We start from the raw sequence: 12,695 nt of genomic DNA on the forward strand, positions 1-12,695 counted from the left end.
ATGTTATCAACTAGGTCTAAGGAGTCCCTGTGTAAACCTCCCTCGGTACCTCGATATCAGGGTACGTTGGTATTTACGAGGTATACAATCTCCTCGAGTTACCCCTCTACTATCCCTGATACTATCTTTAGTCGACTTCTCAATAATGAAAAACAGATACATTAGATTCTCGGCAATTGAGTCGTGATGATGCGGTGGCTGCCTTAGCCCGACTTAACCTTAGGTATGATCGCCTTCGTTAGGCCAGTTGCCAAGGGGGATCACTTCTTTGTGGTTAGTAATTCGCTTAAATAGATATGAACATGAGAACTGGTTGAGCAAATTCAGCTTGATAAATTTTCTCTCAACCTTTTGATCCAACTAAGGTGTTGCAAAGTAAGAATTCTGTTGGTCAGTCAAGAACTTCCATTAGCCATAAAGTGCATTATCCGTTATTTGATGCAGCCTAGTTACTTTATTTTGGTGGTTTGCCAGCTGCCCGCTATTGATGAAACCGTTGTTTTGCCTGCTCAGTTCCAGATCTTCAATCCCCTACCTATACCTCAAATGTCCCATGCCTATATGAAACACATCATCCCTTCCTCAATATCTCTAACTCCGTCTCAGATACGGAGTGCCGAGATGTCTTGAAAAAATAAAAAAGAATCACGGAAACTTTTCACGGTTTGCTTCTGATTTTAATGGAATGATGATGCCCGCCACAAAGCGCCCTTCGGTACCTGGGAACGGATGTGGTGTGTGCCCTGCATTTTACTCATGCTATATGGTTGGATTTCTCGACCGATGGCAAAGAACAAAAGGGGGGGGGAAAGGAACCATATTTCAACATATTTTCAAGCTCCTTGGCTAGCTAACTACTCTGTAAAAGGATAGGAAAAAGAAAAGTCGGCTTGTTGAATCTAGACCCCCAAACGACCGAAAACGCCATGTGGTATCCTTGTTGGCATCTTTTCAAATTATTCGGTTTGATGAGGGGTTGGGGCTTATGTGGCGTTGCCAGTTGGCGGTTATGAAGGATGGTGTAGTGTGTTTGGTGATGGTGAGTTCTTCTATTATTCCTTAATATTTTTTGCTTCTTTTGCATCTTTTGCATTCCATTGCGTTTGTTGATTTCTTCCGTTTCTGGTTGATCATCTGAAGAGGAAAATTTTTAGAGTTTTATCCCCCGTTTCCGCTTGAATATTTTGACGTATCTCGAAAAAACTCAAAAAGCGGAGTGATCTGCTACCCTGAGGCAGCTCGGATTTCATGTGACATATTTTCCCCTCCTTTCAAGGTTGAGGTTGTTCACGGGGGTTTACTTAACATTAACTACAGCGGAGACAGAGTTTTCTATCAAGCTCTCCACCGCTTTTGGGATCGTCACAATAATAATAATAATAATAATAATAATAATAATAATAATAATAATAATATAAGAGAATATCTCGAGAGTAGAGTAGTGTTCTGAGAAGTTGTCAGAATTGAAGACATTTTGAGACCAAGTGATGTCATGATTTTACGCCTTCCATACGTATGATTGACATAGTACCACTCAATTGCTTATGAAATTCTAGGTTGATAAACTTGGGTTACTATCTCTGATCTTGATTTGAAGAGCATAAGATTTTTGTGCAGTGGGAGGTATGCTTCTCTCACTGAACTTGCTCCTTTCTCTTGTCTGTGAACGTGTTAATAAGTACTTATATTTAGAGTTACTTTCATGTGGGGAAGCTTCGAGATCCCAAGTGTCAGTTGAGACTTCAGGTTTTCATCTCAAGGACATCAATCATCTGCCAATTCTTACCTAGCTAGATTCATATGTCATCTGCTATAGCCTTTGGCAATGCATGAAAATTGGCGAGACGCGCAATCATCATACTGCTCTATTAGCATAGAAACTTGGTAGATTCGGTTACTCATACACAATAGGTAGAACTGGTAAACTATACGAAGGTATACTTCATGGGGTTGAAGTAGGGCACCAAACTAGCAGGTTAGTCTGAGAATTCACGTTCTGAGAAAGGGTTAACTCTGACTATACATGAATTAATATATGTCGGATTCAAATGTATAAAAATAGATGATAACTAACCAGGATGTAACTGCATTTTTACTTACGATATTACTCGTCGGTTACGTACAGTTCATAGAGCTAGCTCCCTTTAACGCTGTTGGTTGAGAGTGAGGCGTTATACCTTATCTCTTCCAAAAACGTATTCGCATTCAAGCACAGGGAAGAGCCGTTGAAAGCTATTTGGTTAAATCGGCGGTGAGGGGTGCCATTTTCTGTTTTGGTCATCGTCCTTTCTGTCGTGGTACGGAGAACATGGTTAAAAGAGGGTTTAGAGATGCGATTGGAAACATAGCTTTGTAGGATGACAGCTTGGTATAAGATGTTCTTTCTAGAAGCTGTTGATGTATATCCAGATGAAACAACAAAACAAGTTGTTAACTACCTATAGTTAATACTTGCCCTATGGGAAATGGAGAAGAAGTGCAAAGGGCAAATTGGCGTCGACATTTAACTATGCACTACTCTTATATAACTACTCCGTGGTTATGAAGTGACTCCGGCTCTTGAAAGTTACAAAATATTGACGAGGTATAGCGAGGTACCTGTTTTTAACACAAAGCTTGTATCACGCAGGGACTGTAATCAACTTTACATACCGAGTTACCTTGGAGTTATTTACTTGGACAAAACAACCTCTCCCTAAGCTATCTTTTCATTATTTGTGGTTTTTAGCTTTTCAATACCCGGCCGCGTCTACTGTTTGGCAGCGATCAGGTATCTTTAACAAAAATCCTATATCAAGAGCTCGCTGCAACACAACATCTCAAAAAAGGTCTGCATCTTATTATCCTGCCGCTAATCTAGATAACCCAGATTGATACGAGTCAAGGAATCGAAACATCCTGCGGCTGCCGTGCCCCGCTGTCCGCCTTGAATGAGTTTTGTCCTACTTCGCGGGCTGGGAAACCCTTGAGAGACGTGCTTCTTTCTCGACATACAATCGCCAGGGCAATTCTCAAGACCTAGTTATTTTTCTATTCTCGGTATATGGTCATGGCAATCAAACTGGCTAACTATGGGGATGACAAGAAACAAGATGTTAGAGCAGGGAGCTAATGGTCTCCTCTTCTGGCTTCTTCACCGCTTCGAAGAATAATGACTCAGACATTGCATTGATGTGCTGGACCTCTGTAATTCCCCGCAATGCCTGTCGGACCCCACCGATTTAAGGGAAGGGGAATGACATATGTGCAGGGAGGAGGGAAAGTATATATATATATATAAGGGCTGCTGATGATAGTCATAATCTTGTTTTGTCGGGTCGGGTCCTTGTTCTGACGGCCGATGGTTGGTTTCGTTGCTTGTGAAGATAGAGCAATGTGCTTCGTTTCACAGCAGCAGGGGTTGGTTATTTCTGGTTCTTCTGGAACAATTTGGAGGAATGATGACTCTGCTACATCGTGGAGAACTCCCCGTATTTCTGGGGACAAGGTTTATAGGGAGTTTCAGCCGCTGGGAGCGGGCTGGTGTAAATAAGGGGGGGGTTTTCTCTAAAGGGGACGAAAGAAGTCATCCACGCATAGTTACAAGCAGTCAAGAGTTGTCTGTTCTTTCTCCGACAACAAGACCCACTCTGTGAAGAGCGAGTGGTGTATTCTGGAAATACGAGTAAGAATGAATCATCTGGAGAAACTACGGAGTAACTACGGAGTAACTAGGTAACTAGTTAATGTATAGAGTACTCAGGTTGAATCGACCGCGGTGTCCATACATAAGATAAGACCCGTTGACAACAAGCCCCTTTAGCACATAAGGGGTTGAATGGAATGACACGCTCTCCAATGATACTCTCTGTGCTGCGCTCTCTGCTTGTACCGCTCCTTGGGCTGTAGCCTGCCGGGTCTTCTACCGCCTATCGGGGTTGCGCACGGTAATCAACTAATTAGTTAGTTGGTATCATTGCCGGCGGGCGTGGGATTTGGCGTGTTCACGTGGTTGACTGGTCTCACCCTCGGGCATCTTCTCGCCCTTCGCCTCTTCGCCGCTGGGCCCTGACCACCTGGCAACAGCAGCAGCATCATCATCATCATCATCATCATCATCACCATCAGCATCAGCATCATCAGCAGCAACATCAGCAGCCCCCAGCCGGCATCCCCCGCGCTGTCTCTTGCGTTGGCCCTTCGCTGTTCGGCCGCTGGCTAGTCACCGGACTTGTCTGCAGGGCCACCGCCAACGCGCCCCAGGTCCGCTGTTCGTTGATTTGTTTGCTCCCAACAAATTACAGACCCCTCCAGTCACCGAGTGAAGGTTCCTGGCCACGGAGGCGCTGCGGACTTCTACTGGACTGGGCTCTATCCATTGTTGTTGACCTTTGATGTTGGCTGTTTTTGCTTGCAGGATAGGCAACTGATGATCCGGGCTGAAATCACGAGGAGATCTTGGTCTCTGGATAATCAGCCACTCTTTAGTTGCATCGTCGCTGTCTGTGCGAATTTCCATTACTCTCGTTCGTCGATTATTAGGCAAGAGTCGCATTTGCAAGGCAGATCGGCGGCCTCTACTGCACGGCATATCCCCACTGCTGCATGTCCTCGACTTGTACTGCGTTGAGACACTCGGCGCGAAGCAAACAGATCTCGATCACCAAGGTAGGTCATTTGAGCAAAAACAACGGCTAGAATAAGAAAGCCAGCATGAGGATAAATCCGATGGCGAAGAAGAGCTATCTGAGTTGGCGATTTTGATGGCACATCCCCTTCGCGTTTTCTTATCTCTTTACCCTGTCATTATTTAGTTACCCGCCTTGCCAATATTTTCTGACCCCTCCCCCACCAAACCCCCCCAACAAGCTTGTAGTTACATGCTTGTCCTTTGACATCTAAACGGGCCGCTGTGGCTGTATGGATACTCCCGCCTATAGCCTGCCGGAGTTGATACACACCCTCCCTTTCAACATTCATTCCAAGGTTATATAATATTTACTTAAATTTAACCGTCTTTGGAGAACACACGTCCCCTTATTTGCATTTGATAGCCAGATACAATGCAAAGCTAGGCGCTCTTTTTATTCTTTCCTCTCTTACCACCCCACCCAGTCACTCAGTCACTCGGCGCTCTCTCTGCGCTGGTTGGGTCCCTGCGGTTTGACGCACTCTTTCATTGTCGCCCATCTCGGCATAACCTGGGTCACACGCTCACTTGGTACTCTTTTTTTAGCATAGGACAACCGCCTCCCGTGAGCGCTGCGTTGGCAAGCGTTCAGCCTCATCTCGCCCAGATGGATACACGACCGCCTACAGCCAGCGGTCTCCCAGATCGCAAATCGGCCAGGTGCCGGTTCTTTGGGTCTAGAAAGGGTATGTCCATTGCTTGCTTCTTGAGTGATTTCTTGATGTTGATTGATTGATTGACTTGACTCTGTACTTTGTTGTAACCTCCTCCCTATCATATCTCATTACAATACCCAGTTCGTTTTTCTAATACATCGTTTTGGAATTTCATGATACCTGCTTGTTGACAGTATTATCCAATTACATTACTTGACTGTCTACATTCTCCATCCCCCCCCCCCTTTTGGTTTTTCGTATCCTCATCCTTTTATTCTTGATCTCTTGACTTTCTCTTTACTCCACCGCCTTTTGCTTTTCAATACTGACATCAGCAAGGGTGTCGGGCTGGCAATGATTGCCCTTATGCTCATGTTGTGCCATCTGCTGGCCCTGTGGCCGCTTCGTCAGAACGCTCAACATCTTCTGTACAGGTCAATGATCCACGGCCAAGCACCCAGCAGAGTAATGAAACTATGCCGTTCGTGGGAAGAAATGAGAATGAATCAACTACATCCTCAGCTCAAACGTTCAATTCCCGGCCCCAGCGTTCCACGGACATCTTGTCTCAACCTGTGCAGCGGCCAATCCCGCGTGCTCAGCTTGAGAACCCTAGAGAGTTCCAGATAAACCAAATTAGGCGTCGTTTTCATCCGGAAGAGCGATCTAATGAAGAGGGAACGCATCTGATGTTTGAGATGTATCCGTCGGATCCAGATTTCACTTCTAGCTTGAACAGCTTGACATGTGCAATGCATGTTCCTCTGGGATATCCATCTCAAGGGACGCCGTCCCTAGATATTTTGAACAAAGACATAGATGCGAAGTACAAGATGCTTATTCAGCAAGAATTCGAAAACATTACCAAGACTCGTATTTCGGACACTCTTCTAACATGGATGAATGTCCTGGACAGATCGCTGACAAAAGTATTCTCTACACCGCATCCAAGGGCTGGGCCGGCACCACCTGGTCCTTCGTACAAAGGACGGGGCTTATCTTTTTCTCTGAATGATCAAGAGACAACAATGATCCAAGAAAAGGAGAAGGCTCGCCAACGTCGAAAGAGAGAGATCACACAGCTTACTTCTCGCCTGGGCAGGGTGCCTCTGTTTTCAGAATCTGCGGATGGTGTCTCCTTTACCATCCCAGTTAATCCACTTAAGCCACAATTACTTCCCCCGTCTCTCAAGTCCGTTAAAAAGATTGACTTGACTGTCCCATTGTTATACCCGCTTGAACCTTGTTACATCAAGTTTCCTGGCATTGATGACAACTCAGCCAGAGCAACGGAGGCATCGTTTGAGAAGCATGTCATAGGTAATCCAGGTGCGAGCTTGACATCGCATATTAACTATCTGTCCACAATGCTACATACTCTAGCAACACAGCCAGTTGAAGATGCTGTTACATCTTTATCCCTGAATGATAAATACGAAACTGAAGTAGGAACGCCGTCATCATCGACTTTGCCTCCGGACCAATCTCATCTCACAGAGACAAGGACTACGATAGATGTTCCTGATCGGCCCCATATTCAGGTCATTCCTAGGCCACCTGAATGGATATTGCCCAAACAAGGTGACGAGTTTGATAGTGATAGTGATGAATCTGATTACTCTGAACCAGAAGAAAGTGCTACTGATGAAGAAGATGATGATGATGATGAAAGCGGTGGTGTCAGTGTTCCACCAATGCCACCGCCTCCTACGGGGCGGGATGTGGCGTTGTCATTTCCATCAATGGAGCTCCTGGGAATTGAACTTCTCGAGTTGAAAACCCTACATTTAACGCTCAAGTGTGAGCGGTGCAAGGAGTTTGTGGACATTAAAAACATTAAAATTGGAGAAGATGGGTTGAGTGTTCTTCCAAAAAGGGTCGGGTCATGCAAGAAGTGCGGTAACAATCTTAGTATCGGTAAGTCCAAGACCTTGGGGAAAAGGCTGCTTGTGGCGATTAAGAAGAGTTGCCTAAGTCTTCGTTAACTCGTGGAATTTGACTTACTAGGCTTTCGCCGCGAGTTAATGCACCCCAGCTCTAACCGTGCGGGGTATCTTGATCTTGAGGGATGTCTTGTCGTTGAACTGCTTCCTAGGTATGTACATACTGTATCAGCCCACCGTTAGACATAATAAAGAACCAAGCCGCGGCTCGACACGTCACGATATATATACAGCCATCTTGGGGACGTCAATAGAGTTTGCCATTGCTCACATTTATTTTGATTTTTAGTAATTTTATGCCGACATGCTCCGAATGCTCGACTACCTACCCCGCACCAGGAATTGTTGCAGTTCGTGGAGATGATGCGTCGGCAATCTGTCGTGAATGTCACCATAAGATGAGTATGTATATATACGAGCAAGAAAGAGAGGCTTCCGACAATATGGGATATAGATCCGTGTCTTCCCTAGATATCAGATATCACGGCGACCAGCAATGTTGACAAAAACCTCTTTTTTCTACAGGGTTCAAAATTCCCGAGGTCAAATTCTTGCTTGTGAGCGCTGGAGCAGGTAAGTTGACAGTTATACTTTGTCAGATAATGCTTTTTCATTCTCGATTTTATTTTGCATAAAGTATGCTTGGTTCTGAAAAAAAACATCTTTGTGCGAGTGTGGCTGTCCCTTGCACAACTACCCGTCTTTCGGCATTTGGCGAGAATAGCTGGAATGATATTCTAATATCAGGTCCGCCCGTTTATTCTCTTTCGTGTCACGTTTTGCTTGGACTATTCACTTCTTTCCTAATTTGTACATTTTGCATCTGATGCCGGACTTGACTTACAGAGTTCACATTGTCTCGTTTTCCTGGTTTCAGCTCTACCTCGGGATCACGGCCTTGAACTTATTCGGGTGCATGCATGGGGTCGACATAATTCGACTGAATATCCATGATTTCCCCTTTTTTTTCTTCTTCCTTTGCTTGGCATGCGCGTCATAATGCTCATGAGGGACTACATTTGGGCTAACTGGTCGTTCAATTTGTACCAGGTACCTCTCAGACTCATGCCCGGATGAGAAAGGTTGGTAGTTCTTTTCAAAAACTCACCTTATGCCGTTTTAGGCTTTTCAAATCCATCGATAAGTTGTGTTCAGATCTCCGCCATAATTGGAGTCGATGTCCTTTTCTGGCATACTCCTATTTACACGGTCGTATTAAGCTCCTATCACGTTACTAACATGAGTTTTGTTATTTTTAAAGCCGAAAGAGAAGCTGGGGATTGTTGCTGGACAGGAGTTACCCCGTCGTGGCCGGTGTTCCCATTATGGGAAGAGTTATCGATGGTTTAGGTATGTGGATAACCATCCGGATTCTACTCTGTACAAGATGCAAGCCCATGATTACCCGGCGCAGCATGGTTTCTACTGAGCATGCCTTTACGCAGCTACGTCCTTGACGTCTAGAACCCCCAGCACCTCAATTAGACAGCCATTCTGGTCTTAACGCATTTAGGATTTGAAAGGCTAATTGTTGTCAATAGGTTCTCCTGTTGTCTCAAGGTTTTTCCATGCGATAGGTAAGTGAAAAGTTATTTTTGAAAATGACTCTTGGACGGAGGACAATAGAGCTAACATGCACTCATAGATGTCATGACGCCGCCTCTGATCATCCAAACGAGCACGCCAACCGTATGATATGGTAAGCTGAACTTCTGCAATTTCCGTGCTTCATCTCCATATATATATTTATATATATCAACCAATTCCTGTACGATGCACTCCGCATGGCGTTTTCAATTGACTTACCTACTTTTCTCTCCGTGTAGCGGATTCTGCTCCCGCGAACAAACATACCGTCCTGAGAGCTGTGGCATCTGTCATTCCACTCTCATCGGCAAGGCTGGCAGTGGGTTCTGGGAAGGGGGTAAAGGGACGAGAGATAAGACGAAGATGAGTAGGAAAGGTGTGTATATGCATATATTTAGTCTACTTCTTTTGATGAAAGGATTTCTTATATCCTCTTTTTGCATCTATCCAAGTTTCCCCTCGCTGACTGCAACAGATCCGAGGAAATATAAACGAAGGGGAGGGATAACGCCAAGGAATTCTGCGCAGAAAAAGTGAAGTATGCAGGGCCAAACGGATAGGCCACGTATATATTATTCCTGATATGAAATTCCACGACGTGTATGTGTATAGGAACCATTAGCATGTAGATATTATTAGTTTATTTTTGACTATAAGATTAGATGATTTTGATTCATTCTCAAATTCAATATGAATCACGCTTCACATTTCGCAGAAACTGATACATTTCCATTACTCTAGATCGCATGTCATGGTTATTAGGACGTTAGATTTGGATTTGACTTTCGAAATATATTGTCCCTGATCTTAATCCTTACATACTTAGCCTATCATACGTAAGAAGCAATTGCGAGAAATACTTGTCATTTCAGTGAGAATTGTTTGGGAAAGGGAAGAGAGATAACCGCATCTTCTGAAGTAGAGAAGGGTGTTCCTGATCGAATATGAATCCGGGTAGTCAGACTTATGGAAAGGATGAAAAGGCACGCATGAACTTTCAAGAAGCACTGCGCTTCTGATTTTCAAGGGGACAGAGGGGGCAACAAAAGGGAGAAGTAGCAGAAGGAAAATATTTGAAATGGGATGAAAGCCTAGCGTATCTACAACTGACTGACTTCATGGACTCCTCTGCGGTTTGTTTCCCCAGCTATCCCTTATTCCATAGTTTTAAAATAAATTAAAGAGACAACGTTTTGCAACCAGTAGTATGCAATTTTCAAGTACCTCAAGGGAAAAATGTGAGGGGTAGTTATATCTGGAATGACATGGTTCCATCTCTGTCGATGACATGCAAATCAGCTGCAACAGAGCAGCAAGCAGCGCTCATGGATGTAAAATTGAGAGAGACTTGAGAGAAATCCCATTTAGCAGAGCACATCCAATAAGTTAAACATGTTGTGAAGTTTAATTCATACCATCAGAACCCTGTTGCTTGTCTCTTGAAGCTCTCAGGGTTAGTCCACCAAGATGATTGATATATGACGCAAAGGATAAATGTGACTGAATTGGCATTAGCATAACATTTTGGCATTGCATTATACAAATTTCATGCAAGCTGGGGCCAGTTGAATGCATGTTGAATTAGGGATTGAAGTTGTCAAGAAGATCTCTGAAGGTGTTTTGAGGTTGGAATTTCATCTCTCCTCCGATTAAGATTCTTTACTCATTTTGCAATTCAAAATTTAACTTTTGAGATCTAGCACAAAATAAGGGAAATCAATGAAGCATTTGATTGAACTACTTGTCACCTTTCTATCTTCATCATTCTATGAAGTATTTTCTTTCAAAAAACATGACCCTTTTCTTTTGAAACAGAGAATTACATCTTCAAATTCTGACAAATAATGGGATGAAATCTCCTTTTTTAGAGATTTTTCTTCTTGAAAGCCCTTTTTCTCATAGAATTGACGTATAAGAGTGTCAGGGTCCGAAGTCACATGACGCTAAAACAAGAACGGGCTGGACGTTGGAATCTCCGCGGTCTACAATGACTATCTCAACAAGGTGGTGATATTGATGGCTTTTGAAACAGCTCATATTAGATATCGCCGGCAAAATGTCTTATGCACTGGCTACGAAGAAGCGCAAATTCCACAGGGTCCTCGATTCGTTATCCGGTGCCAACGCTCAGAAACCTCCCCATGCAGATTCTTCAATTTCGACAACAAATGACAATGTCCCGCCAACAGCTCCATTGTCCGCCGAAATAAAGTATCCAACTATCAAAAAGGTACGGCTGGCGTCGTCGAGCTCCGTACCTGACTCACAAAATATGATCGTCAGGAAGTCCGTGTCTAATATATCCAGACATTTGTCGCCGTCATCATCGCCGTCGCAACATCGGCCAAACTTCGTCCCTTGGGATCGGGAGCGGTTTCTCGAGCGGCTTGAAACGTTCCGTAGGGTTGATCGGTGGTCTCCAAAGCCAGCGCCTATAAATGAGGTTCAATGGGCTAAGCGCGGGTGGTCTTGCGTGGATGTTATGAGGGTGGAGTGTGTTGGCGGCTGTGGCTGTTCTGTTGTTGTGAAACTGCCGGAGGATGTGGATGTGGATGGGGATGAAGAAGAAGATGATGATAAGTTTATAGAGCGGAGGGAAGTCCGTACGTGTTTCCCCGTCCCCCAAACACCGTTAGATTTTCCACTATGTGAACTTTCACTGAACTACCTACAATAGAGGCTAGACTGGTGGAGGAATATTCTAAACGGATAACAGATGGCCACGCAGAACGGTGTCCATGGCGGAAAAGTGGTTGTGATGGTGAGTTTTTTACCTTTAAATGAAGGAAGGAAAGACATTCAACTCAAGATATACTAACCATTTTGCATTTAGACACTATCCAACGGTTAACACTTACGAACCCAGAGACCGCTGTAAAGAGCTTACAGAAGCGCTACGTCAATCTTACCTTCCTTGAATCGAAATTGCCTCCCATGGAAAATATCGCAAAGCCTGATGGACTAGATTTGGATGATATTGCCAAGATGTTACCGCCTACTTTTCTAAGTTTTACCCAGCACGATAAAACTGGGGATGCTACCCAAGCTCGACCCGAACAGCCCGCCGATGCGCAAGGTAATCAAGACGGAGGACTACCTCAGGTTAGAGAGAAGATCACTACGGCAGCACTTGTACTTGCAATTTTTGGATGGGATGCGTCGGGTGAAGCTGGTGCTGATTTGGCAAGCTGCAGAGCCTGCTTTCGTCGACTTGGACTGTGGATGTATAAGCCAAAGGAAGACGGGAGTATACCTGTGTACGACAAGCTGGATGTTGTCAGTGAACATATGGATTACTGCCCATGGATCAATTCAAAAACGCAGAGTGGAGGCCGGAAACCTGTCTTTCATGGGCCCAGCGGGAAACCTCAGAGTGGCTGGGAAATCGTAGACCAGGCGATCAAGACGATGCATCGTCGACGAACGAGATGCGACGCCCCATCGACTGGCCAGGGTACCCCTTCTAACCTGGAGCCAGCGAACGTTGACGATGAAGGTGAATCGCGGCAACTGCAGGACAGAGAGTGGTGGGCTAAATTGCGGAGAGTGAGACAATCTCTCCTAGTAAAGGGACCTAAAAAGCCGAAGTAGAATAAGCTGCTGGGTATTGGAAGAATTTTATACCGCCGTTACGGGGTTATTTTGTGATTTTTTGATATCCTAAGTGAGATTCGCGTTACGCATATTTATTCGACGATTTTGATTTATTCCCACACGTATCCTATACCAATCATGTTTAATTAGCATTCAGCATTGACATTCCAATTGAATTATCATCATCTTTTATGTGTTAGTTATGTACAAACATGTTAACGTAATCCTACTACAGAGTCGGCCACC

General features: G+C 44.5%; 4 protein-coding genes across 4 annotated transcripts; 3 read left to right on the top strand and 1 right to left on the bottom strand.

Moving 5' to 3' along the window:
• On the top strand, positions 1–242 carry PADG_08495 (uncharacterized protein; the record flags this gene model as incomplete). Its single annotated transcript, XM_010765485.1, has 2 exons — positions 1–61; positions 157–242. 2 exons carry the CDS (start codon positions 1–3, stop codon positions 240–242), a joined length of 147 nt encoding a protein of 48 aa, XP_010763787.1.
• Positions 243–3,952: 3,710 nt separating this feature from the next.
• Positions 3,953–4,498, bottom strand: PADG_08496 (uncharacterized protein; the record flags this gene model as incomplete). Its single annotated transcript, XM_010765486.1, has 2 exons — positions 3,953–4,197; positions 4,282–4,498. 2 exons carry the CDS (start codon positions 4,496–4,498, stop codon positions 3,953–3,955), a joined length of 462 nt encoding a protein of 153 aa, XP_010763788.1.
• A 778-nt stretch (positions 4,499–5,276) lies between these two features.
• On the top strand, positions 5,277–8,963 carry PADG_08497 (uncharacterized protein; the record flags this gene model as incomplete). The annotated part of the gene is made up of 9 exons (XM_010765487.1): positions 5,277–5,355; positions 5,665–7,242; positions 7,333–7,420; positions 7,558–7,670; positions 7,794–7,841; positions 8,319–8,350; positions 8,530–8,686; positions 8,810–8,845; positions 8,914–8,963. 9 exons carry the CDS (start codon positions 5,277–5,279, stop codon positions 8,961–8,963), a joined length of 2,181 nt encoding a protein of 726 aa, XP_010763789.1.
• A 1,948-nt stretch (positions 8,964–10,911) lies between these two features.
• Positions 10,912–12,446, top strand: PADG_08498 (uncharacterized protein; the record flags this gene model as incomplete). Its single annotated transcript, XM_010765488.1, has 3 exons — positions 10,912–11,458; positions 11,533–11,616; positions 11,689–12,446. 3 exons carry the CDS (start codon positions 10,912–10,914, stop codon positions 12,444–12,446), a joined length of 1,389 nt encoding a protein of 462 aa, XP_010763790.1.
• Positions 12,447–12,695: the final 249 nt, after the last annotated feature.

This window comes from Paracoccidioides brasiliensis, assembly GCF_000150735.1.
Source record: "Paracoccidioides brasiliensis Pb18 unplaced genomic scaffold supercont2.18, whole genome shotgun sequence".
In the NCBI taxonomy this organism is placed as follows: Eukaryota; Fungi; Ascomycota; class Eurotiomycetes; order Onygenales; family Ajellomycetaceae; genus Paracoccidioides; species Paracoccidioides brasiliensis.